The sequence below is a fragment of the Silurus aristotelis genome (assembly GCF_946808225.1).
Source record: "Silurus aristotelis genome assembly, chromosome: 9".
Lineage (NCBI taxonomy): Eukaryota > Metazoa > Chordata > Actinopteri > Siluriformes > Siluridae > Silurus > Silurus aristotelis.
The window spans coordinates 30,588,200-30,614,016 of NC_139582.1; the positions used below are offsets into that span (position 1 = coordinate 30,588,200).

The 25,817-nt window shown below is 44.2% G+C and overlaps 3 protein-coding genes and 1 long non-coding RNA gene across 55 annotated transcripts in view; 2 read left to right on the forward strand and 2 right to left on the reverse strand.

Moving 5' to 3' along the window:
- The first annotated feature begins 1,676 nt into the window (after positions 1–1,676).
- On the forward strand, positions 1,677–2,373 carry LOC310731669. Its single transcript, XR_014535268.1, has 2 exons — positions 1,677–2,240; positions 2,291–2,373. It is a non-coding gene; the product is annotated as an uncharacterized lncRNA (long non-coding RNA).
- A 9,414-nt stretch (positions 2,374–11,787) lies between these two features.
- LOC310731664 (basic helix-loop-helix transcription factor scleraxis-like) lies at positions 11,788–16,035 on the forward strand. 2 transcript variants are annotated; one of them, XM_083551424.1, is made up of 3 exons: positions 11,788–12,531; positions 12,835–12,874; positions 14,141–16,035. In XM_083551424.1, the coding sequence occupies exons 1-2, from the start codon at positions 11,947–11,949 to the stop codon at positions 12,838–12,840; spliced, it is 591 nt and encodes a 196-aa protein (XP_083407550.1). In that variant the 5' UTR covers positions 11,788–11,946; the 3' UTR covers positions 12,841–12,874; positions 14,141–16,035. The 2 variants fall into 2 exon arrangements, with proteins under 2 accessions (XP_083407550.1, XP_083407549.1); XM_083551423.1 differs by lacking the exon at positions 12,835–12,874 and having other exon boundaries at positions 11,790–12,531.
- LOC310731658 (eIF5-mimic protein 2-A) lies at positions 15,608–20,362 on the reverse strand. 2 transcript variants are annotated; one of them, XM_083551411.1, is made up of 12 exons: positions 20,157–20,362; positions 19,340–19,412; positions 19,083–19,259; positions 18,891–18,985; positions 18,536–18,601; positions 17,976–18,111; positions 17,570–17,679; positions 16,991–17,161; positions 16,766–16,912; positions 16,545–16,683; positions 16,340–16,462; positions 15,608–16,205 (listed from the first exon to the last, which is right to left on the reverse strand). In XM_083551411.1, the coding sequence occupies exons 2-12, from the start codon at positions 19,401–19,403 to the stop codon at positions 16,174–16,176; spliced, it is 1,260 nt and encodes a 419-aa protein (XP_083407537.1). In that variant the 5' UTR covers positions 19,404–19,412; positions 20,157–20,362; the 3' UTR covers positions 15,608–16,173. The 2 variants fall into 2 exon arrangements, with proteins under 2 accessions (XP_083407537.1, XP_083407538.1); XM_083551412.1 differs by having other exon boundaries at positions 20,202–20,360.
- A 507-nt stretch (positions 20,363–20,869) lies between these two features.
- aox6 (aldehyde oxidase 6) overlaps positions 20,870–25,817 on the reverse strand; it is a 21,203-nt gene continuing 16,255 nt past the window's right edge. Inside the window, exons 31-40 of one of the 50 annotated variants that reach the window (XM_083551335.1) lie at positions 25,200–25,314; positions 24,955–25,020; positions 24,664–24,852; positions 24,326–24,493; positions 21,686–21,981; positions 21,530–21,653; positions 21,442–21,481; positions 21,371–21,410; positions 21,320–21,339; positions 20,870–21,288 (exon numbers count right to left, since the gene is read on the reverse strand). In XM_083551335.1, coding sequence (XP_083407461.1) covers positions 21,928–21,981; positions 24,326–24,493; positions 24,664–24,852; positions 24,955–25,020; positions 25,200–25,314 — 592 coding nt within the window. In that variant the 3' untranslated portion in view covers positions 20,870–21,288; positions 21,320–21,339; positions 21,371–21,410; ... (1 more) ...; positions 21,530–21,653; positions 21,686–21,927. The other 49 variants (XM_083551318.1, XM_083551339.1, XM_083551338.1 and 46 more) reach the window with 49 other exon arrangements.

Here is a 25,817-nt window from a genome sequence, read left to right on the forward strand (position 1 = left end):
CACACTATTACTCACACTTACACACACACACACACACACACTCACAAACTCACTATTACTCACACTTACACACACTCACTATTACTCACACTTACACACACACACACACACACACACTCACTATTACTCACAGTTACACACACACACACACACACACACACACTCACTATTACTCACACTTACACACACACACTTTTACTCACACTTACACACACACACACACACACACACACACACTCACTATTACTCACACTTACACACACTCACTATTACTCACACTTACACACACACACACACACACACACTCACTATTACTCACAGTTACACACACACACACACACACACACACACACTCACTATTACTCACACTTACACACACACACTTTTACTCACACTTACACACACACACACACACACACACACTCACTATTACTCACACTTACACACACACACACACACACACACACACACACACACACTATTACTCACACTTACACAAACACACACACACACACACTATTACTCACACTTACACACACACACACACACACACACTATTACTCACACTTACACACACACACACACACACACTATTACTCACACTTACACACACACACACACACACACACACACACACACTCACTATTACTCACACTTACACACACACACACACACACACACACACACTATTACTCACACTTACACACACACTCACAAACTCACTATTACTCACACTTACACACACACACACACACACACACACTCACTATTACTCACACTTACACACACACACACACACACACACACACACACACACACACACACACTCACTATTACTCACACTTACACACACACACACACACACACACACACACACACACACTCACTATTACTCACACTTACACACACACACACACACACACACTCACTATTACTCACACTTACACACACACACACACACACACACTCACTATTACTCACACTTAGACACACACACTCACTATTACTCACACTTACACACACACACACACACACACACACTCACTATTACTCACACACACTATTACTCACACTTACACACACACACACACACACACACACACACACACACACACTATTACTCACACTTACACACACACACACACACACACACACACACTATTACTCACACTTACACACACACACACACACACACACACACACACTATTACTCACACTTACACACACACACACACACACACACACACACACACACACACACACACACACTCACTATTACTCTCTCCCTCTCTCTCTCTCAACCCTCATCCAGGTAAAACCACAACAAACACTTGTGCTGATGTCAGCGCCTTCATGTGACACGTCCAAAACAGATCATTTTCATCTACTAGCAGCACCAAGGCACTGGACCATGAACCACACAGAAACCCCACCCTGATCCTTCCCACCCTAAACCACCCCGGCCCCGGCCCCGCCCACCCTGATACCTGGAATCAAATGTCATGCATTGAAAACTAAGCTCAGGTCACATTTTGACAGAAACGGTTCAGGAACCATCTCTTACAGGAATGTTACAGTTATTATTGTACTTGCGAACCAATTGTAATAAAGAGGGGGGGGGGCATGTCTGTTATCAAAAATAACAAAAAAAAAAAAGCAAGACAACAAAAGTCTTGACACTTCAGGTTCCACATCTAAACACGTCCTGTTACACAAAACATACTGCTACCGGAGAATCCAGAATTTTCTGTTGCTCTACAGAACCATGAATGATGTGATAAAGCTCTGACCTCACACCCCTGAACTCACTGATATAAACTTCACCTGCACCAATTAAACTTATAGTTTAAGACGAGAAATGAACAGGAGAAAAGAGCAGTCAGCAACATCTGCTCTCGTCCCAGTGTGGTGTAGTGGTGATCGTCACCGGCTCTGCTGCATGAACTCCCTGGTTCAAGCCTCACACTAATTTAGTGGTGTTCTTCTAGTTTAAGTTTGATCCTCAGCTTCAGCTTTTGTTTGTTGTAGTTTGTAGAGTAGAAAAGTGAAATGTGCATTAAAACAGCTTGTTAGTATGAGATCCTGTGGCTCAGTTGGATGAGCTTCGCCTCTGGGTTGAGAGGTTGCTGGTTCAAACCCCGGCCAGGACTCTGGGATATGAGACGGTTGCGTGAAAGGTTCAGGTCGAGAACTGTGAAGGTGCTGGAAAGAGTTGCGTGGAAGGTTCAGGATGTGAGAAGGTATCGGAGGGCGTAAGCTGAGAAGGAATCGGAGGGCGTAAGCTGAGAAGGAATCGGAGGGCGTAAGCTGAGAAAGGGGGGCAATATCCGGGCATCTGCCCCCCCGGCCCCTGAGGAGATGAAGGCAGGGGGTTATGCAGCAAAAAAACAGAAAAAAGTATCGACTTAGTTTTGCATCTATAGGGGAAAATTTCTGCCCAAAAACTATCACTTTACCTTTTTCTGGGCTTTTGAAGCACCATTTACCCCAATCTTCTCCTCACCACACTCATCGTTTCACCCCCCACTCACCTGATCTGCTCTCACCACACAGACATTCTCACAACTCACCCAGTGTCAGGACACGCCGGATTCGAACCAGCAACCTCCGAGTCCAGAGGCAAAGGCTTTTACCACAAAGCCATCAAGTCCCACACACTCACCTGCTTTTTTTTGGGGGTTTATCTTTCGTTTTATACCTGCAGAGAGAAATTAATGTTAAAGACACTAAGAGAATAAATACATCATCTGAAGCAGGACATGAACCTTCACCAGTGTCTACAGAGACCCACCAGCCTTAACCCACTGAGCCACCAGGGAGGACAGAATGTGAGGCTTTTTCTAGGTTTATTTTTTGTTTTCTAACAGATTTGCACAAGAGAAAGAAAAACCCAAGAGTAAATGCATCACCTGAATCAGGGTTTGAACCCTGACCATGACTAACACCATACACCACGTCTTAACCCACTGAGCCACCAGGCCTGTCAGGGTTTGGGGTGTTTTTTTTTAGGGGTTTTATCTTTCACTTTATTCCTCTTTCAGCAGAAAGAAAAGATTGTTAAAGAAAGACACACACTTTAACAGAAGTATGTACAAGAAACAGGATCTGAACCCTGTCTAGCATCATCACAGGGATTGAAGTCTAGACCCACTGAGCCATTAAGGTGTGTGCAGAACCTGAACACAGCAAGAGATCAGACTTTCACCCCCAGTTTACTGAACTCACACCAGACACCTTATGACTCAGAGACCATGATGATACTCCCTACACCACCTCAGGACAGGAAACACACCTGTTTATTAGACTTAATTAACACCTCAGATCAGATGCACCTGTGTGCTTTCTGACAACACGTCCGCTCTTCACTCAGAGATGGTCTTTTACCTTCTCATCATTTCCCACATATCTGTAATTATCTCCTGAAGAACCCCTAGGGGTTTGACCCTCTAACCTCTGAAACATAAACCCAAGTTCATCTAATTAAGCCACAGGATCTGATCCACAGCCACTGGTTCCAAGAGCTTCTCACTTCTATGTTCTTCCAGAACTTGAGCTCATGTGAAGGGCAAATTCCTGAGTGTGGCTTCAAACCCCAGAGTTCACACACCTTTAGATACACTGCTACACGTACACACACTTAACTCAATACGACTCCTGTAACTCATGAGGTCCTGCAGGACGCACTAATTACATCAAAACTTGCTACTGATTTACTCTGAGATAAAACACACTTCATAGTCCAGGTTTAATCTAGCATTAGGAAACACTGATTTGTAGAGTCACTGATGATGTGCGTGTTGTCCTCCATGACGTCTGCTGTGGGTTAAGACCTAGTCTGATCTGTAGACCCTTGGTGAAGGTTCAAACTCTGCTTCAGGTGATGTATTTTCTTTTGTCACTTTGTGAGGAACAGATGAAGGTACGGTTCATGACTGTAGGAGGAAATAGATTTATTATTCAGCCTGTAAATAAATGTAAACCTTAGACTTCAGGCCACACCCCTTTTAGTCCTCCTACAAGTCCTGCTTTCTCTATGAGGGTAAACACCTCATTCTCTGTGTGTATATCCTACAGGCTGAACTAGGGCAAATAAAGAATTCACAGATTTTATTTGAATAAATGTTCTAATTTAAACACTTCATGGGTCTATTTCATTATCAAGTGTTTAATGCAGTTAACAAATAACGTCCTCACAACGCTCTCGCAGTGATCTAGATAGAAAATTTTGTCCAATTACACCTGATTAGATTCACATCATCCCACATGCTTCCCATTTCTTCCTGCAATCAGCCTCTGCCTCTGTTAAAGACAAAATTATGAAAGATAAACCCCCTAAAATAAAAATCCCCAACCTCTGACAGGCCTGGTGGCTCAGTGGGTTAAGACATGGGTTGGTCTGGAGGCTTCAAACCCTGCTTCAGGTAACGTCTTTACTTCTGCCATGTATTTTTCTTTCTCTTAGTCACTGCTGGTAGACAACAAAAGATAAACCCCCCCAAAAAACCTCAAATTCTGTCCTCCCTGGTGGCTCAGTGGGTTAAGACGTGGTGTATGGTGTTAGTCATGGTCAGGGTTCAAACCCTGATTTAGGTGATGCATTTACTCTTGGGTTTTTCTTTCTCTTGTGCAAATCTGTTAGAAAACAAAAAATAAACCTAGAAAAAGCCTCACATTCTGTCCTCCCTGGTGGCTCAGTGGGTTAAGGCTGGTGGGTCTCTGTAGACAATGGTGAAGCTTCATGTCCTGCTTCAGATGATGTATTTATTCTCTTAGTGTCTTTAACATTAATTTCTCTCTGCAGGTATAAAACGAAAGATAAACCCCCAAAAAAAAAGAAAAAAAGAGGGTGAGTGTGTGGGACTTGATGGCTTTGTGGTAAAAGCCTTTGCCTCTGGACTCGGAGGTTGCTGGTTCGAATCCGGCGTGTCCTGACACTGGGTGAGTTGTGAGAATGTCTGTGTGGTGAGAGCAGATCAGGTGAGTGGGGGGTGAAACGATGAGTGTGTTGAGGAGAAGATTGGGGTAAATGGTGCTTCAAAAGCCCAGAAAAAGGTAAAGTGATAGTTTTTGGGCAGAAATTTTCCCCTATAGATGCAAAACTAAGTCGATACTTTTTTCTGTTTTTTTGCTGCATAACCCCCTGCCTTCATCTCCTCAGGGGCCGGGGGGGCAGATGCCCGGATATTGCCCCCCTTGCTCAGCTTACGCCCTCCGATACCTTCTCAGCTTACGCCCTCCGATACCTTCTCACATCCTGAACCTTCCACGCAACTCTTTCCAGCACCTTCACAGTTCTCGACCTGAACCTTTCACGCAACCGTCTCATATCCCAGAGTCCTGGCCGGGGTTTGAACCAGCAACCTCTCAACCCAGAGGCGAAGCTCATCCAACTGAGCCACAGGATCTCATACTAACAAGCTGTTTTAATGCACATTTCACTTTTCTACTCTACAAACTACAACAAACAAAAGCTGAAGCTGAGGATCAAACTTAAACTAGAAGAACACCACTAAATTAGTGTGAGGCTTGAACCAGGGAGTTCATGCAGCAGAGCCGATGATGATCACCACTACACCACACTGGGACGAGAGCAGATGTTGCTGACTGCTCTTTTCTCCTGTTCATTTCTCGTCTTAAACTAGAATAGACAAAAACTCGTACTTGAACGAGGACTTGTTTAAAATCAGGCACATATTATTGGTGTTTGTTCGTCTTTCTGGTTGTATATTTCATTATTTTAAACTGTTGCTAATTGTTTTTGATTATATGTGATTCCCCTTTTAAATGTATTATTATTATGATTATTATTATTATTATTAATATTATTGTTATAATTGTGCCTTTTTTATATCAACTCTATTCTACACACTATACACACTGCATTCTACACACGATACACACTGCATTCTACACACGATACACACTGCATTCTACACACGATACACACTCCATTCTAAACGCGATACACACTGCATTCTACACGCGATACACACTGCATTCTACACGCGATACACACTCCATTCTACACGCTATACACACTGCATTCTACACGCTATACACACTGCATTCTACACGCTATACACATCTACATTCTACACGCTATACACACTGCATTCTACACGCTATACACATCTACATTCTACACGCTATACACATCTACATTCTACACGCGATACACACTGCATTCTACACGCGATACACACTCCATTCTATACGCGATACACACTCCATTCTACACACGATACACACTCCATTCTACACACTATACACACTCCATTCTAAACACGATACACACTGCATTCTACACACGATACACACTCCATTCTACACACGATACACACTGCATTCTAAACGCGATACACACTGCATTCTACACGCGATACACACTGCATTCTACACGCGATACACACTGCATTCTACACGCGATACACACTGCATTCTATACGCGATACACACTGCATTCAACACGCTATACACACTGCATTCTACACGCTATACACATCTACATTCTACACGCTATACACATCTACATTCTACACGCTATACACATCTACATTCTACACGCTATACACATCTACATTCTACACGCTATACACACTGCATTCTACACGCGATACACACTGCATTCTACACGCGATACACACTGCATTCTACACGCGATACACACTGCATTCTATACGCGATACACACTGCATTCAACACGCTATACACACTGCATTCTACACGCTATACACATCTACATTCTACACGCTATACACATCTACATTCTACACGCTATACACATCTACATTCTACACGCTATACACATCTACATTCTACACGCTATACACACTGCATTCTACACGCGATACACATCTACATTCTACACGCGATACACATCTACATTCTACACGCGATACACATCTACATTCTACACGCGATACACATCTACATTCTACACGCGATACACACTGCATTCTACACGCGATACACACTGCATTCTACACGCGATACACACTGCATTCTACACGCTACACACACTCCACTCTACACGCTACACACACTCCACACTGCATTCTACACACTATACACACTCCATTCTACACACTATACTCACTTTATTCTACACACTATACTCACTTTATTCTACACACTATACACACTGCATTCTACACACTATACACACTGCATTCTACACACTTTACACACTGCATTCTACACACTTTACACATCTACATTCTACACACTTTACACATCTACATTCTACACACTACACACACTTCATTCTACACACTACACACACTTCATTCTACACACTACACACACTTTATTCTACACACTATACACACTTTATTCTACACACTATACACACTTTATTCTACACACTATACACACTTCATTCTACACACTATACACACTTCATTCTACACACTATACACACTCCATTCTACACACTATACACATCTACATTCTACACACTACACACACTTCATTCTACACACTACACACACTCCATTCTACACACTACACACACCTACATTCTACACACTACACACACTCCATTCTACACACTACACACATCTACATTCTACACACTACACACACTCCATTCTACACAATATACACACTCCATTCTACACACTATACACACTTTATTCTACACACTATACACACTTCATTCTACACACTATACACACTCCATTCTACACACTATACACATCTACATTCTACACACTACACACACTCCATTCTACACACTACACACACCTACATTCTACACACTACACACACTCCATTCTACACACTACACACACTCCATTCTACACACTACACACACTCCATTCTACACACTACACACATCTACATTCTACACACTACACACACTCCATTCTACACAATATACACACTCCATTCTACACACTATACACACTGCATTCTACACACTATACACACTGCATTCTACACACTATACACACTGCATTCTACACACTATACACACTGCATTCTACACACTATACACACTCCATTCTACACACTATACACACTCCATTCTACACACTATACACACTGCATTCTACACACTTTACACACTGCATTCTACACACTTTACACACTCCATTCTACACACTACACACCTACATTCTATACACACTAGAGCTCATGCTATACTACACACTAGATATTATGCAATACTACACTACATATACAATACACAACACACTATACACTACACTACACTACACACTAAGATGTGTAGAGAGAGAGAGAGAGAGAGAGAGAGAGAGAGAGAGAGAGAGAGAGAGAGAGAGAGAGCGGTGCAGTGACTAAAATGTAGTTTCCGGTTATTGAAATGTGTTCAGGAGGGTCAGGGAACCGTGAGGGAATGGCGGTGTGTGTGTGTGTGTGTGCGTGTGTAACACATTTTGGGGTATCAAAATTCATGCGTACCGCATATTAATTTGAATGGAACTGATATTAACGCGTGATCACTGCATTTCTGTTTGAACATTTTTTATTGAAATCTATATATATATTAAAGAGGAACGCTGTAAGAATGTGAGAGTAGAGTTAAGAGCTCATTTCAGTCTCACACTGCCACCTGGTGGTGAATCACAAAAACTACAACAAGCGCTTAAAAAGTTATAATATTCACTGCTACAAAATTAAACACTGCAGTTAAGAAAAGAAAAGCTGTGTATGTGTTCTGTTAAAGATAAAACAGGTCCAAATATTCAGATGTGAATACTGAGAGATCATTTGGGCTGATAAATGAAGCAGGTATTATGGGTAGTGGTATTGGAATTATCTAAAAACTGCCAGCAGAAATGTTTACATCAGTCACTGCTTTTACACACATGTACATTGATTATCTTTGGCAGATGTTTTAATCCAAAGTGAATTACAAATGTGCAATAAAGTATCTATCAATACACACATCCTGATTCTTTCATCCTGATACATTGTTGTGAACGAACCTGTCCACAGCCTGATCAAACTTATCCCTGAGTCTGCTCCTCTTCTTCCTCTTCTTCATCTTTATCTGGCTGCTCACGTTAGGGGTCTCCACAGCGGATCATCCGTCCCCATACCCCCCTGTCCTCTACATCTGCCTCTTTCAAACCAACCTGCATGTCTTCCCTCACCACATCCATAAGACAGAAAAGTGGAGACACAGTACAAATATATACATCAAAGAGTTTAAAAGTAAAATAGTTACACTTTCAACAAAATGCACACAGGAAACACTGCACAGGGAGAAACAGTAATATCAGTGTTGTGTGTATGATGGTGACTGGTTCACTGGGAGCAGCTCTGATTGTAAAGTCTAATAACATCAGGGAGAAAAAAACCTTCTGTATCGCTCCTTCAGACACTGATGAACGACGCATACCGGATTAAACCCGCGACCTTCACCTTATTGGTACCACAATCTACCCAACTGAGCTAAACAGCCGGTTGACCTCCACTTGGTCTTCCTCTTTTCCTCCTTCCTGGTGTCTCCATCCTCAGCATTCTCCTACTGATATACCCCATGTCCCTCCTCTGTACATGTCCAAACCATCTCAATCTCACCTCCCTCACCTTGTCTCCAAAACGTCCTACATATGCTAATAAACTAATCGTCATCACTCCCAACAAAAACCTCAACATCTTCAGCTCTGCTACCTCCAGCTCCACCTCCTGTCTTTTACTCAATGCCACTGTCTCTAATCCATACAACATCTCAGGTCTCACCACAGTCCTATAAACTTTCCCTTTCACTCTCACAGATACTCTTCTATCACAAATCACTCCTGCTATCACTCTTCTCCACCCGCCTCCACCCTGCCTGCACTCTTTTCTTCACTTCTCTAACACACTCTCCATTACTTTACACTGTTGACCCCAGGTACCTGAACTCCTCCACCTTCTCCACCTTCTCCACCTCTTCACCCCTCCACTGCCCTCCCTCTCATTCACACGCATGTACTCTGTCTTACTCCTACTGACTTTCATTCTCCTTCTCTCCAGCGTGTACCTTCACCTCTCCAGACTCTTCTCCACCTGCTCCCGACTCTCACCACAAATCACAATATCATCCACAAACATCATAGTCAGGGAGACTCCTGTCTGACCTCGTCCTTCAACCTGTCCATCACCACTGTAAACAGGAAAGGGCTCAGAGCCGATCCTTGATGCAGTCCGACCTTCAAGTCAAGTCAAGTTTATTTCTATTGCGCTTTTCACAACACACATTGTCTCAAAGCAGCTTTACACAAATCAACAGTGAAGGTGAAGGTGTGTGTTTATCCCTGATGAGCAGCCGTGGCGACAGTGGTGAAGGAAAAACTCCCTTAGATGTTATGAGGAAGAAACCTTGAGAGGAACCAGACTCAAAAGTGGAACCCATTCTCATTTGGGTGACATCAAGAGTTTGATCATAAATCTTTCAACAATACAGAACACTGGAGAGTGAGAACTAACATGAGTACTGGAGTATAAGATTATAATTGATGTTCTTTCTGCAGTCTTATACAGTCATTATGGTCAGTAGCTCCTAGTTTTATAAGCTCAGCATTTGTGATCATCACAGATCCAGCATCAGCTTCTCCATGCCAGAGCCTTTAAACACTCCAGGAGGTCCAATGTCAAACTCCACACATGTAGCGGGATCCAAATGGCACTGGTCATCATCTACTTCTTCAAAGGTCCGTAATCATCATGAGGTGGGACGTGACTGGAGCTGGCCAAACCTCAGGATGCCTCGGGATGGGGAGAGAAAGAGAAGCAGTGGAGAGGAATTAGCGTAGCTGCTGTTCATGATATTAACAGCACAAGTTGATAATGTGCATGTGATCAGATGTTCTGGAGCACAAGGTTGTGATGTGATGTGTGTGATGTGTGTTATGTGTAGGCTTTGCTAAAAAGATATGTTTTTAATCTACACTTAAACTGGGAAAGTGTATCTGAACCCCGAACACTGTCAGGAAGACTATTCCAGAGTTTAGGAGCTAAATGTGAAAATGCTCTACCGCCTTTAGTGGACTTTGCTATTCTAGGAACTACTAGAAGCCCAGAGTTTTGAGATCTCAGGGAGCGTGACGGATTGTAGCGTGTTAAAAGACTGGATAGATACATGGGAGCCAAACCATTTAGTGCTTTATAAGTGAGTAGCAGTAGTTTGTAGTCTATTCGAAACTTAATAGGAAGCCAATGTAGGGACGATAAGATTGGGGTTATATGATCGTATTTTCTTGACCTAGTAAGAACTCTTGCTGCGGCATTCTGAACTAACTGAAGCTTGTTTATTAATGATGCAGGACATCCACCTAGTAATGCATTACAGTAGTCTATTCTAGAGGTCATAAACGCATGGACGAGCTTCTCTGCATCAGATATAGATAAGATATTTCTAAGGTGGAAGAAGCTGTTTTTGTAACTTGGTTGATATGATATTTGAAAGACAAGTTAAATAAAACCTTTTGTGCTCTTAGTTGATCTTTACCAGTGAAATGTCGCTGCCTGGTGCTTCATATATTCATTACTGAACAGTTTAAAGAGCTTAGAAACTCACCGGTCCGAGAGTCGCGAGGAGGAGAAACGACCACAACAACGCGCTGGGCAATGACGTCACAAGACACGTGCACGTGGGAGCTTTGAAAACATTTGATTCGTTTGAGTTTAAAAAGTTACGCGTTTATAAAGACATTAAGAGAGAAAGACTCAAAATAAATATTAATTGTAAATATGCAATTACGCATGTGCTTGTGTTTATAAATACACACACACACACGCACACGCGCACACACACACACACACACACCTCTCTCCTGGGCTCCACCTGTCCCGCGTGGTGGCGTCCAGAGTCCCAGAAAAGGATTCGTTATGCCAGCTATGTTACGCGCGAGCGACGCGGCACCAGATCCGCGTGCTATTTTCACCGCGCATTAAAGCGGCACGAGCGTCCGCGGCGACGGCAGTGGTGTTATGGGGAGCCACGAGCTCCAGCCGTGCAGCGCGGGCACGAGCAGCTCTCCGTCTGTGTGCGCCATGAAATCCGCCGAGCACGAGCGCGCGATTCTGCGGGCGCGCGAGCCCCTTTCGGACCCCTCGGAACCGGACAGCGGCAGCGAGAGCTCGTCGGAGAAGTGGGCGGAGGGCGCGGGCGGCCGCGCGCGTTCCGTCTCCCTCTCGGTGCCCGGGCGCGGCGGTGGTCCCGGAGGAGGTCCCGGAGGTCCCGGAGGTCCCAGGCTCAGGCTGGTCGGGGTGAGCAAGCAGCGGCAGGCGGCGAACGCGCGCGAGCGGGACCGCACTCACAGCGTTAACACGGCGTTCAGCGCCCTGCGCACCCTCATACCCACAGAACCCGCAGACCGCAAGCTGTCCAAGATCGAGACCCTGCGCCTCGCCTCCAGCTACATCGCGCACCTCGCCAACGTGCTGCTGCTCGCCGACAGCGGAGGAGACGGACCGCCGTGCACGCGACACCGAGAGGCCCTCGTGCACGGAGGCGGAGGCGGGAGCGCGCTCAGACCCATCTGTACCTTCTGCCTCGGAAATCAGAGGAGAATGGTGAGTGTGTGAGGAGGTGCTGTTAGTCACTTCCGGTCAGGACAAAGGTGTGTGTATATGAAGGGATTGGAGGTTGTGTTGTGTAACACCCTTTAGAGTTTAGCAGGTGTGTGTGTGTGTGAGACATGATGTATCCTCACTAAACTCCCAATTTAAACTGTTTCTGTGTGTGTGTGTGTGTGTGTGTGTGTGTGTGTGTGTGTGTGTGTGTGTGTGTGTGTTGTGTACAGTTTGCCAGGTTGTGTAGTAAATCTGTTCTAGTGTCTGATTTGTGGCCTCACAGAGTTTCGTGTTTCTCCGCAGCTCTAACACACCTGTCCTGAGAGCTGATGTGTGGAGTCAGGTGTGTTAGAGCAAAGTCACAGTTCACACACACACACACACACACACACACACACACACACACTCTGGATTAGTTGTGTTGCTCCTTTGCTCTGGATTTATTTAGAGCTAGTTTCAGTAGTAGTATATGGGAATGTGGCATGAAGATAGAAGGTGTAGGAACTTGAAGGTCTTAGAATGGGAGTAAGATCTTGTGAGTGTCAGGATGGACAGTTCAGGAGTTTGGGGCTGTAGGATGAACTATAGAGGAGAAGACGATTGAGAAGTAACCTCTGGTTGTTGGAGGAGTTTCAGGGATTTAGAAAGTAGAAAGCTGAGGCTTTCAGGATGGAAGGGTAACTTGTTGACCTCATAATGTACCCACCAGGAGCTGGTTGGCATCAGGATAGAAGAAGGAGGAACTTACTGAAAAGTAAAGCCACCTGAGCAGACTAGAGGGCAAGATCAGGACCTTGTGAATCTCAGGATGAACTAACCAGGTTTCAGAGAGGCAGGAGGAGGAGCTTATAGTAGTTGGACCTGATGTAGTCCAACTTCTGCATTTTGTTTTAGCTGGTGTTTTTGGCGATTGACGTGATCCATCCTCAGCGGTGTTGAGTAACGTAATCTAGAAGTTACTAGAAGCGTCTGAACTAACGTCTCTGTATGGCTTATGGACAGTATGTTCCTGTTATCTTGGCAACATTCCACATGTTATGGGTTATATGAGTTTTCTGACTGATGACTGTGTTTAGGCAGCGAGAGAGAGAGAGAGAGAGAGAGAGAGAGAGAGAGTGAGAGAGAGAGAGAGAGAGAGAGAGAGAGAGAGAGAGAGAGAGAGAGTCTCACTAATACAACCTGCTAACCCAGTGATCTGGTCTAGCGGATATTTATAACTGAGCACCATCAGCACAGCAGTGAAAATTAATGCCAAGCGTCAGAATAATGTGTCTTAAATATCAGATATGGGGAAAAACAACAGCGGGCCTGAGAGCGAGCCGTGAGGAGCACCGCAATTGACCTGTTTCAAGGCAAATAACTATTTACACTCGTTCAGTGATTGAACCTGCTATCACACACAGATTTGTAGAAGATTGTGGCCTGCAGGGGTGGAAACTGCATCACAGCTGTCCATGGCCTGAACACGACAGCTTTCTTAGGGGGTTTTCAATGAAGTATAACAGAGAAATGTTTTTAAAAATCTGATCTTTATGTACACTAAAGAGTGTGTGTGTGTGTGTGTGTGTGTGTGTGTGTGTGTGTGTGTGTGTGTGTGTGTGTGTTGCAGATGCGAGCCGGAGATAATGCAGGTGTGTGAAAGCCCTTGTCCTTCTCCAGCAGCTCCATGTTTACATGTAAAGACTTTCTCTTCACCTCATAACGGACAGAACTACAAGAAACTTGTATATTTTATTTCTAAAAGCGAGGACATGAAGAAGAAGGGAAAAAAACAAACACCTGATAAGATGCACTCACCCCCCACCCCCCCACGTTTACAAACGTGTGTGTGTGTGTGTGTGTGTGTTTGCCCTTGTGTTTCTTGGTGAATGTAACTGGAGCTGTGTGTGTAAAAGCAGCACCTGGCAGTAGGTTATTTCAGAAGCCTGGATGAGCCGCTCCTTAAAAAACACCACCACGTGTGTGTGTGTGTGTGTGTGTGTGTGTCCCTCATGTGTCACATGACAGTAACCCAAACCTGTGTCTGCTGCAGTGGTTGCTGTCAGTAGTCTATGATGATTTGGGTTGCCATATTGGACACTTTTACACCCAGGCAACAGGTCAGGAGTAATTCCAACCCATTGTGCTGTTTCTTTAGTTTCAGGTATTAAAACGTGAACTTTCACACGTGGAACAGGAAAGCGACCGGTTTGACACCAAGAACTGTTCAAAAAAGGTTCAAAACATTTAAAGCGAATTAATTTTTCACCTTAAAAGGGAATTTCTAAGAACTTTCTAAACCCTACAGTCATGCCTCATCTCACAGCCGCTTGGTTTATGATGTAATCACACCCCATTTTCTTCTTTTTGCATTAGACACACAAATGAGCAGTTTGCACACTGTATAGAGAAGTGTGTGTGTGTGTGTGTGTGTGTGTTGGCCTACCTCTAAAGAGCTCAGCAGGGAGAGGGTTTAAACCTCAACATACTTGAACTTGTCCTTTGCACACGAGCATCAGAAAGCTGCTACTAAACGATTGTGTATTGTTTTTTTGTACAATAAAATAATTTTGTCTGTACTCATGAGCGATGAGCTCAATCTTCTGAGAAATGAGATCCTGTGTACAAATTCTGAACCAGAAGACAGTTATGGGAGAACCACAACTTTTTAAACTTTGCACTGAAATTAGGAGCATAAAGTCACCAGGATGCTTCTTATTGCACAAAATCCAAAAGGTTAGGCATCGTTTTTTTTTCTGTACTTTAGATTAGTTCATGTATTAGGAAGCAAAACAGTGTAAGTAGAAATTAGATTATGGCGCCAGTTAGTGGCCAGTTTAGGAAGTGCACCAGGATTAATACCATGGGGAGAGGATTGAGAAGTAAAAGCTGGGCTGTGATTGGTCAGAAGGTGTGGATTATTTCATCACCTCTGGCCATAGTGCAACTCACACAGAAAAGTGAACTAGAACTTCATCTCACATGTTGGGGAAGGAGTCTAGTCAGTTTTGGACAATAGTCTGAACATAAATGATAAAAATTAAACAAAAAACCCAAAGCAGGTTAAGAAAAAAAAGACAATTTAGGAGGCACTTGATAATTTCTCTTTTATTTATTAAAAAAGAAAAAAAAAAACAGGATCAAAGAAATGAGAAATCAAACAAGTCAGACGTCATTCGTCTCCCGCTCGAAGGGAAAACTATGATGCTAGTGATGTTTCTATGGAGGGGCAGGGCTTTAACCGCCTCATCTGTTTACTCAGTCATGATGGGAGTGTGAGATTCTAACTCGTGCTGTTCAGCCACAATGTTTTAAGCAAAAAAAAAAAAAAAAAAAAAATGTTAATTTGAGCGTGATCACGTTGAACTCGTCAAATTCCTGAAAAAATAATTTCTGGTTTGCTGCTGCACATCAGTGCTTAAAGTGTAAACCTTGAGATCAGATACAAAAACAAATCTTAAAATGAACCATTACAAAGCCCTTAAACATCTAAAGTGTTAGGGTTGAAGAAGGGAAATGAAGGTGGGAAAAGAAAAAAAAAACGTGAGGGGGAGGGGGGGGTTAAGTAAAACTTTGAAAGACAAGCTCTCTCTCTCTCTCTCTCTCTCTCTCTCTCTCTCTCTCTGTAACAATCATTCAGGGACTTGGGCAGTGGCTGAAGCGTCAGTCTGCTTCCTCCTCATCAGATTCAGACTCTGAAACACACACGTTTATAATTAGAGAACAGCAGATGAATATTCTGGACCAAACCAACAAATCACTGTGTGGAAATGAGCCTGAGACACTTCCTGTAGGACTCCATGGTGAAGAGCCATGTGAGATTCTTTACCTTCCTCTGCGTTCTTCAGCCACTCCACAAACTTCTTCATTTGCTCCAGGAAGACGCTCTTGCCTTTGGTCAAGTGCCCATCGGTGTACCACTTCAGAATGGCTTCCTCGCTCAGAACGTCCGCTACACACACACACACACACCCCACCATCACAATCACAGCTGAAGGTCCATTCCAAACAACTTAAAGTGTTGACAAACAAACCTTTGTAGAGAAGCACCACAATCTTCTGGAAGGCCTTCATGAAGTGGATGTTGTCGTAGCAGTACTCCTGGATCTTCAGAAGCAGAGTGAGTTCAGACAGACCCTGTGTCGTGAACGCTTTCAGCAGTGGGCTGTATTGCTGCAACAGAGCACACGGAGGAGATCAATCACACGTCACCATGGAAACGACGAGCATGGACACCATAAGATCCGCCTCATACCTTCAAGTGTTTGATGGCTTGCTCCGTGACGAGCTCCTCTTTCTTGTTCCACTCCACAGAGCTCATGACACTCGTCCAGACGATGCCGATCATGGTCTGCTCGGAGATGCTGGTCTTCTTCATCTCCTCACGCACGTATCCGCTCATCTGCAGAGAAACGCAGCGCGTTAACGCGACACGAGAAGACGGCTCTTCTCACAGAGAGAGCGTGATTAGTTCACTCACGTCTTTGAGGGTCTCTCCACGAGCCATCTGCTCCTGCAGCTCTTTCTGCAGCTCTTTGCGAGCGCCGATGGACTGCTGATTGCGGGCGAAATCCGAGAGCTCCTTCAGCCCGGCATCCGTGAAGTATTTGGAGAAGTGCTCGCAGCTCCGCTTGTTAGCCGGAAAGAGCTCCTGATGAACATCAAAGCACAATCAACACCGTTCCAGACTCAAATCCCAACACAAGCACCAGCACGTCACCTAAACATCTGTATGGATGAAACCACTAACCCCAGATCAGACCCACGAGCGGATCGTTTCTGCACCAGCTGCGTTCGAAAGCAACACCACCACCACACAATAGCACATGGAACCAAAAGTCTGTGGACACTTTCAGATCTGTGAGAATCTGAAAGTCTCCATTTGTTCTTATAATGAGCTCCACTCTTCTGGGAAGATGTTCTACCAGATTGTGTGGAAGGGTGTGAGTAAAGTCAGGTGCTACAGCACATTTACTGACAGAAGGTACATGGTTCCTGAGTAAAACCTGAATATTCCACATGGTCAAGAGCACGTATGAAGTGTGTGCAGATGTTTTACCATGAGCCTGTTGTCCATGCCGACTTTACGCAGACTGCCGGCGACGGAGTTGATGTCCTTCTCGTTGATCCAGGATTTAAACAGTTTGACGGCGAAGGCAGCAGAAACACCTGGAACACCAAACAGCATGTGATTTCCATGTTCATGCTCACACTGAGTTACACCCTCTGCTGACCAGGAGAACTTTTCATCCATGGATGAAGACATGTAGCAGGGCAATAAGCAGCCCACCACACTGCTCATTAACGTGCAGTAACCAGTCCTACTGAAACAATCCACACCCCTGAGCTAGAAGAGCAGTGCAGACCAGCACAAGGGTTCATTCTAAAGTCAAGTTTCCCTGATGGTCAGTAAAACGACTGAAACACATTTGACTGCGCACACACACACACTTGATTTAGTTCACCTTCTTTCACCAGGTTCTCGTTGAAAAGGCTGTTCAGGATGGACGCGGAGATGTTCCCGTTGGCCAGCAGGATGCCCGTCAGCATGGCCAACTTGTTACGCTCAGATTCTGTGAAGCCTTTTAAAAACAGCAACAGCTACAGGATTCAGAAGATAAATAAAATAACAGTTAGTTCGTCACACACAGGAAGCAGATTTCAGCAGCACTGAACACACCAGGAACATCTCCTGCTTCTACATAACCAGTACAGTTACAGGTCTGATAGACCTGAAGCTCTCCATGAACACAGGAGACACAGGTCTGATAGACCTGAAGCTCTCCATGAACACAGGAGACACAGGTCTGATAGACCTGAAGCTCTCCATGAACACAGGAGACACAGGTCTGATACACCTGAAGCTCTCCATGAACACAGGAGACACAGGTCTGATACACCTGAAGCTCTCCATGAACACAGGAGACACAGGTCTGATACACCTGAAGCTCTCCATGAACACAGGAGACACAGGTCTGATACACCTGAAGCTCTCCATGAACACAGGAGACACAGTTCCTCTCACCTTCTTAATCTCCTCTTCGAAACCTTTCTCCAGGTACTTGTACCGCCTGATCAGCTTGTTAAAAACCTACACAACACACACACACACACCAGATTAATCTGAGGACGTACAACATGTTCTGTAGCAAGTATCTGCTGCAACACTTTCAGCTCAACGTCGTGATACACAGAACCGTGTTTTTATCACCAGATGATCAGGAGCTGTTTGTCCTCTAATTAAACAGAATCAGAACTAAAACCCATATAATTAGAGTGAAGTGTTTACAGAACTTCTCTCTTTACAGGCACCAATAAAACATCTGACTTCCTGAAACAGCAGTTACTGTAGACGCATTAATAATGGTGTGTGTATTAACCTGAGCATAAGCTTGCATTGTCTCCAGGTCTTCATTTGCCGTGAAGAGACAGTACTCAGTACGGGTCATGTCATCAGAGAGGGTCCCACCCGGGGCTACGGGGGGAAAGAGACAGATTTAAAAGGGTGATGAGTAAAGTGTGTGTGTGTGTGTGTGGTGTGGCGAGTGCTCCCGGGGGGACGCTCCGCTCACCCAGCATTCCACCAGCCACCAGGATGTCGAAGAGCGTCTCTGCATACCGGCGATAGTCGAGCTTAGCGCCAGAGGCATCGAGGAACTTCGCGACCGCGTCCAAATCAGTGCCAGTTTGGTTCAAGCCTTGCACGATACTTTCTTGAAACTGAGTAGGGTCAAATCTCTCCTTTTCATCTGTCGAGGGAGAGGACGATAATGAACACACACACACACACACACACACGTCTACTTGGCCACAGAAACAGGCCGCTCACCTCTTTTCCGTGTTTTAAAACGCTGGCCGGTTAGCGTTGGCTTTTGCTGCTTTTGATTATTCATAAAAGACACCTGGTGAGAAGAAAGAGGGGGGGGGGGGGGTGAATCAGACTCTGATCTCAGAGTGAATCATCTGTAGAATCATGAATAATACAGCATCTCATGCATGTTTATATTCATTGCATCTAAAAACATACATCGCTGATTATTTTTGCTTGAGGAATGTATAATTAAAAAAATAAAAAAATCACTTTACTAAAAAAAAGAAGACATTTTGAAGAGGCCTGGTCACGTGACCAGGCACTTCCGAAACTGATACGCTGGCTTGGGGGAAAGAAAGATCTATTTTGCTACATTTCTCCGTTGAAAAAAACGTAATTAAGCAGGAACGAAATGTTCACATTTAAACTTAAGAAAAAAAAATAATAATTTGGATGAATTTTTTAAAGATGCGACACGCGGAACGTGAGCGAATTTGTTATTGGTTAGAAACCCGCACACAGCGTGTCCTTTGGAGCGCATGCGCAGTAGCGTCCCCCTGGTTTGGACGCGTTGTAACAATGCTGAGGCCTACACCCGGCGGAGGGATACAGAGCCCTCGGGAGAGCGCAACACACACCGATGACCTCGATGTTCACACTTAAATTACACGATCACTAAATCACTAATACGAGTTATCACAGCTGATAAAAAAATTCTCTTAATTTATTTTCATCCCGACACTGTAGCATCAGGCAGGCGAACGCCTTTCCCCCAGTCAGCCATAATACAAAAATATATCCGCCATTTTATAGACCGAACGTGCAGTGATCTCACCTAAATCTGTCGGACAGCGCCTTTGTGTTACAGCGTGAAACTCACCGAAATGAAATCTAATAAAACGGTCTTAGAACCACACAGCTGAACAGAACAGAACAGAACCGAACCGAGCAGCACAAAACAGAACCGAGACGAGTCACCACACTACAGTCCCGAACCCTTCCAACGAAATCCCCTCCGACAAACCGAGAGCTCACTGCGCACGCGCGGACGTCATTAAAAACCGGGGACCCTACCACGTGTAAGCGGCAGAGGGGAGACCGGGTGCAGGGTAAAACTTGTGTTTTAATCAGTCATATAAAATAACAACGACTGAAAATACCATTTTATTACAATGTAAACCTGAATTATAATACCAGATTGAATTCTACAAAAAAATTGTTCTTCGTATTAAAAATAAAAATAAAACGCACACACACAAAAAAGGTCTCCCCTTTAATCAAACGCATTCGACTATTCCATTATAATCAGGCCTGTGAGGTAAAAGTCTCTCAGTAATGGAGTCTGAGCTGTAACTCTGCACTGTTTATTCCACATTTATATCTTATAAATATATCAGATCTTATTAAATCATCATCACGTTTATTCACTTCAATACACGCCAAGAACATAGAATCCATTCTAATTACAACTAATATAACACACTGACTGTGTCTTTTAGTAAAGAAGCCTCCATTCACCACCCAGAAGAGAAAAAGAAATGAAATACATTTTCAATAAAAGCTTATAAAGTTTATTATAGGCACAGAAACATACTGACAGCTTTTTTATAACAATTATAAACTTCTGAAGCCAAAATCAGTCAGTTCTTTAAAAGAAAACTAGGATAACTGATAGACTGATTAAATTTGATCTGTCTTTCCAACACAGACCTGATCATATTAAATTATTATACTTGCATATTTAATTAGTCACATTTTGCAAGTTTTATATAAATGTACATATAAATGTGTTTTTTGCACCGACGTATAATCACGAAAAAATTCAACATAATGGCACAATTAATATTTGTGTATTAATGACCAGAGAATCATCTGTCACACTCACCTCATACACTCCTCACACACCTCATACACTCCTCACACACCTCATACACTCCTCACACACACCTCATACACTCCTCACACACCTCATACACACCTGACACAGCTCACACACACCTCATACACTCCTCACACACCTCATACACTCCTCACACAACTCACACTCACCTCATACACTCCTCACACACCTCATACACTCCTCACACACCTCATACACTCCTCACACAACTCACACACACCTCATACACTCCTCACACACCTCATACACTCCTCACACAACTCCTCACACACCTCATACACTTCACACACCTCATACACACCTGACACAGCTCACACACACCTCATACACTCCTCACACAGCTCACACACACCTCATACACACCTCACACACCTCATACACTTCTCACACACTCCTCACACAGCTCACACACTCCTCACAGCTCACACACACCTCGTACACTCCTCACACCAGCTCACACAGACCTTGTACACTCCTTACACACACCTCGCACAGCTCACAAACTCCTCACACAGCTTTCACTGCAGTCTCAGACTCAGAACATCGAAGGTTAATGTGATTGTGTGCATATAATATAAAGTTACACATTAATAGATGCAAAAAATAGATTAATTATTCTGTTGCTTCAATCGGAATGTATTTCCTGCTGCAGCTGTGATTATTTCCTGATGATGATGTGATAAATTGATAAAAAGGTGAATGAAGATCAAGGCAGCTGCAGAGTCGATGGCTGAGATGCTCCTTGTCCTGCGTCTGGAATCTGGAGACGAGAAACACAGGGAGTCAGGTGTGTTTGTTCGGTCGTGTAGAAACGAGAACAGAGTCGAGGATCCAGAATGACGTTTATTATCTATTAACACGTCACGCGCCAATTTCACCTCATATACAGTGAGGAAAATAAGTATTTGAACACGCTGCTATTTTGCAAGTTCTCCCACTTAGAAATCATGGAGGGTCTGAAATTGTCATCGTAGGTGCATGTCCACTGTGAGAGACATAATCTAAAAAAAAAATCCAGAAATCACAATATATGATTTTTTAACTATTTATTTGTATGATACAGCTGCAAATAAGTATTTGAACACCTGTCTATCAGCTAGAATTCTGACCCTCAAAGACCTGTTAGTCTGCCTTTAAAATGTCCACCTCCACTACATTTATTATCCTAAATTAGATGAACCTGTTTGAGGTCATAAGCTGCATAAAGACACCTGTCCACCCCATACAATCAGTAAGAATCCAACTACTAACATGGCCAAGACCAAAGAGCTGTCCAAAGACACTAGAGACAAAATTGTACACCTCCACAAGGCTGGAAAGGGCTACGGGGAAATTGCCAAGCAGCTTGGTGAAAAAAGGTCCACTGTTGAAGCAATCATTAGAAAATGGAAGAAGCTAAACATGACTGTCAATCTCCCTCGGACTGGGGCTTCATGCAAGATCTCACCTCGTGGGGTCTCAATGATCCTAAGGAAGGTGAGAAATTAGCCCAGAACTACACGGGAGGAGCTGGTCAATGACCTGAAAAGAGCTGGGACCACCGTTTCCAAGGTTACTGTTGGTAATACACTAAGACGTCATGGTTTGAAATCATGCATGGCACGGAAGGTTCCTCTGCTTAAACCAGCACATGTCCAGGCACGTCTTAAGTTTGCCAATGACCATTTGGATGATCCAGAGGAGTCATGGGAGAAAGTCATGTGGTCAGATGAGACCAAAATAGAACTTTTGGGTCATAATTCCACTAAACGTGTTTGGAGGAAGAAGATTGATGAGTACCATCCCAAGAACACCATTCCTACTGTGAAGCATGGGGGTGGTAGCATCATGCTTTGGGGGTGTTTTTCTGCACATGGGACAGGGTGACTGCACTGTATTAAGGAGAGGATGACCGGGGCCATGTATTGCGAGATTTTGGGGAACAACCTCCCTTCCTCAGTTAGAGCATTGAAGATGGGTCGAGGCTGGGTCTTCCAACATGACAATGACCCGAAGCACACAGCCAGGATAACCAAGGAGTGGCTCTGTAAGAAGCATATCAAGGTTCTGGCGTGGCCTAGCCAGTCTCCAGACCTAAACCCAGTAGAGAATCTTTGGAGGGAGCTCAAACTCCGTGTTTCTCAGCGACAGGCCAGAAACCTGACTGATCTAGAGAAGATCTGTGTGGAGGAGTGGGCCAAAATCCCTCCTGCAGTGTGTGCAAACCTGGTGAAAAACTACAGGAAACGTTTGACCTCTGTAATTGCAAACAAAGGCTCCTGTACCAAATATTAACATCGACTTTCTCAGGTGTTCAAATACTTATTTGCAGCTGCATCATACAAATAAATAGTTACAAAATCATACATTGTGATTTCTGGATTTTTTTTTTAGATTATGTCTCTCGCAGTGGACATGCACCTACGATGACAATTTCAGACCCCTCCATGATTTCTAAGTGGGAGAACTTGCAAAATAGCAGCGTGTTCAAATACTTATTTTCCTCACTGTACGTCTAAATTACAAGATACACGTGTACGTAATGCAAATTATAGGAAGCATTCAGCAGGATGTCCAGATGTGAGGAAAGACGTAAACAGGACAGAGGGAGAATACAGTCCAGTGTGATATACAGGGTTCCTACACCTTCTTATTTCAGATCCGGTCCAGAGACGAACCTCTGGCAGCGCTGAGAGTCTCCTAGCACCTTTTAGCCATGTCCACACTAAATATCCTTTTATTTAAAAATGCACACTTTTCTCTCCATGTTGTCCTTCCGTCCACACTTCCGTCCTCACTAAGTCCGCTTTCTTCTGTCAAACGAAAATGTTGCTTTTTTGATGAGACATTTGACGCTGTGTTTTAAAGAGCCAGAAAGTAAACACGCAAATGTGTCATGTGTTACGTTTTGTCCGCGCGCAGTACAGGGGCGCAAACTTTTCGACGTTTCGGTGCAAATGAGCAACTTCTGGAAAACGATTGAAAGCGAAAGTGTGAAGTGTGGACGCAAATTCCATACTTTTTCATACTTTTCCAAAACGCGTAGGAACCCTGGATAGACACATCTATTCAAACTCTCAGAAGTAGGTGTGTGTGTGTGTGTGTGTGTGTGTGTGTGTTTATACCATCTGTGTGAAGTGTGTATTGCATGCAAGGCACACTCGTTCCGGTGTAGCGGGGCTGCTCAGCGTGAACAGTCCGGTTAACCCGGCGTCCTTACGCGCCGCCATTATGGCGTCCTTTAAAGCGAAGAACACTGAGCTCCCGAGGAACAGCATGGGTTCTCCGATACCCTGAAACACAAAGTTCAGGCTGAAGTTCAGGTTGTTTTAGGAGATATTTTCCCTCAGAAATTTCCTTTATTCCCCAAGAATCCATTGTTCACCAAATTACCAGAAACACCTGCTGCTAATAATCAATGAAACATACAGCTTAGCATGGTGTGTGTGTTTTTCTGGAGAACCTTTGAGGAGTAGATGGCATGCGGGTTCTGGGATCCGGCGAGCAAGTAGACGTTGAACTGCAGCGGGACGTCACACACGGCTGGGATCTTATACTGAGCTGGACCTCGAGTGTAGAGAACACCTGAGGGGGAAAAGTGCAGCTCCTCCATAGTGTAGAGGCCCAGACCCTGAATAAACGCTCCCTCGATCTGACACACACACACACACACATTATACATAACTATTATGTGTGTGTGTGTGTGTGTGTGTGTGTGTGTGTGTGTGTGTGTGTGTGTGTGTGTGTAAGTTACCTGGCCGATATCAATAGAGGGGTTTAAGCTCTTTCCGATGTCCACAACCAGGTCTGTCCTAACAGTCTGTGTAACATCACACACACACACACACACACACACACACACACACACACACACATACACATACACACAACTTTTAACATTGCAGGTACAAGAAAATCTGTGTGTCATTATACGTGTTTTGTGTGTGTGTGTGTGTGTGTGTGTGTGTGTGTGTGTGTGTGTGTGTGTGTGTGTCGGACCCTGTATTCTCCTGACAGGCAGTCGAGCTCCACCTCACTGCAGCAGGTTCCGTAGGTGAAGTAGGTATATGGCTTTCCTTCCTGTTTCTCCCAGTCTATTCCTGTACAGTAACCCCTGAAAAATAAAACACACACACACACACACACACACACACACACACACACACACACACACACACTGTAATTGTTCATAATAAGTGATATTCTTTCTGAATTCATGCATTTCTTCCATCTGCTTTTTCCTTTATCACATTTTTATAATTCAGTATTTATTAGTAGTGCTTGCAAAGCTCTACTCTTACAATGCTGTGGCCCGTTAGGAATATTTCGGCGCTTCACTGCTCCCGCATTTTTTGTCCCAACACAACGGGTGATACCTCAAAACGTGCGGCCTGTTCGTGTGCATTTTTTCCCCTATAGAAAACGAATTGCAGAAATTTCGGCACGCCATATCTCGGCCCTCGAGCGTCCGACATGCACGTATGGCATATCAGCTCGTAGGGGGTCCGGATCCGTTCGGAATTCCGGGAATTCCGGCTCAAACAGGCCCTATAGAAAATGAATGGGGAAAACGGTCGAAAAATCCCCGCTCGGCCGGTGTTCGGCCGACACACGTTT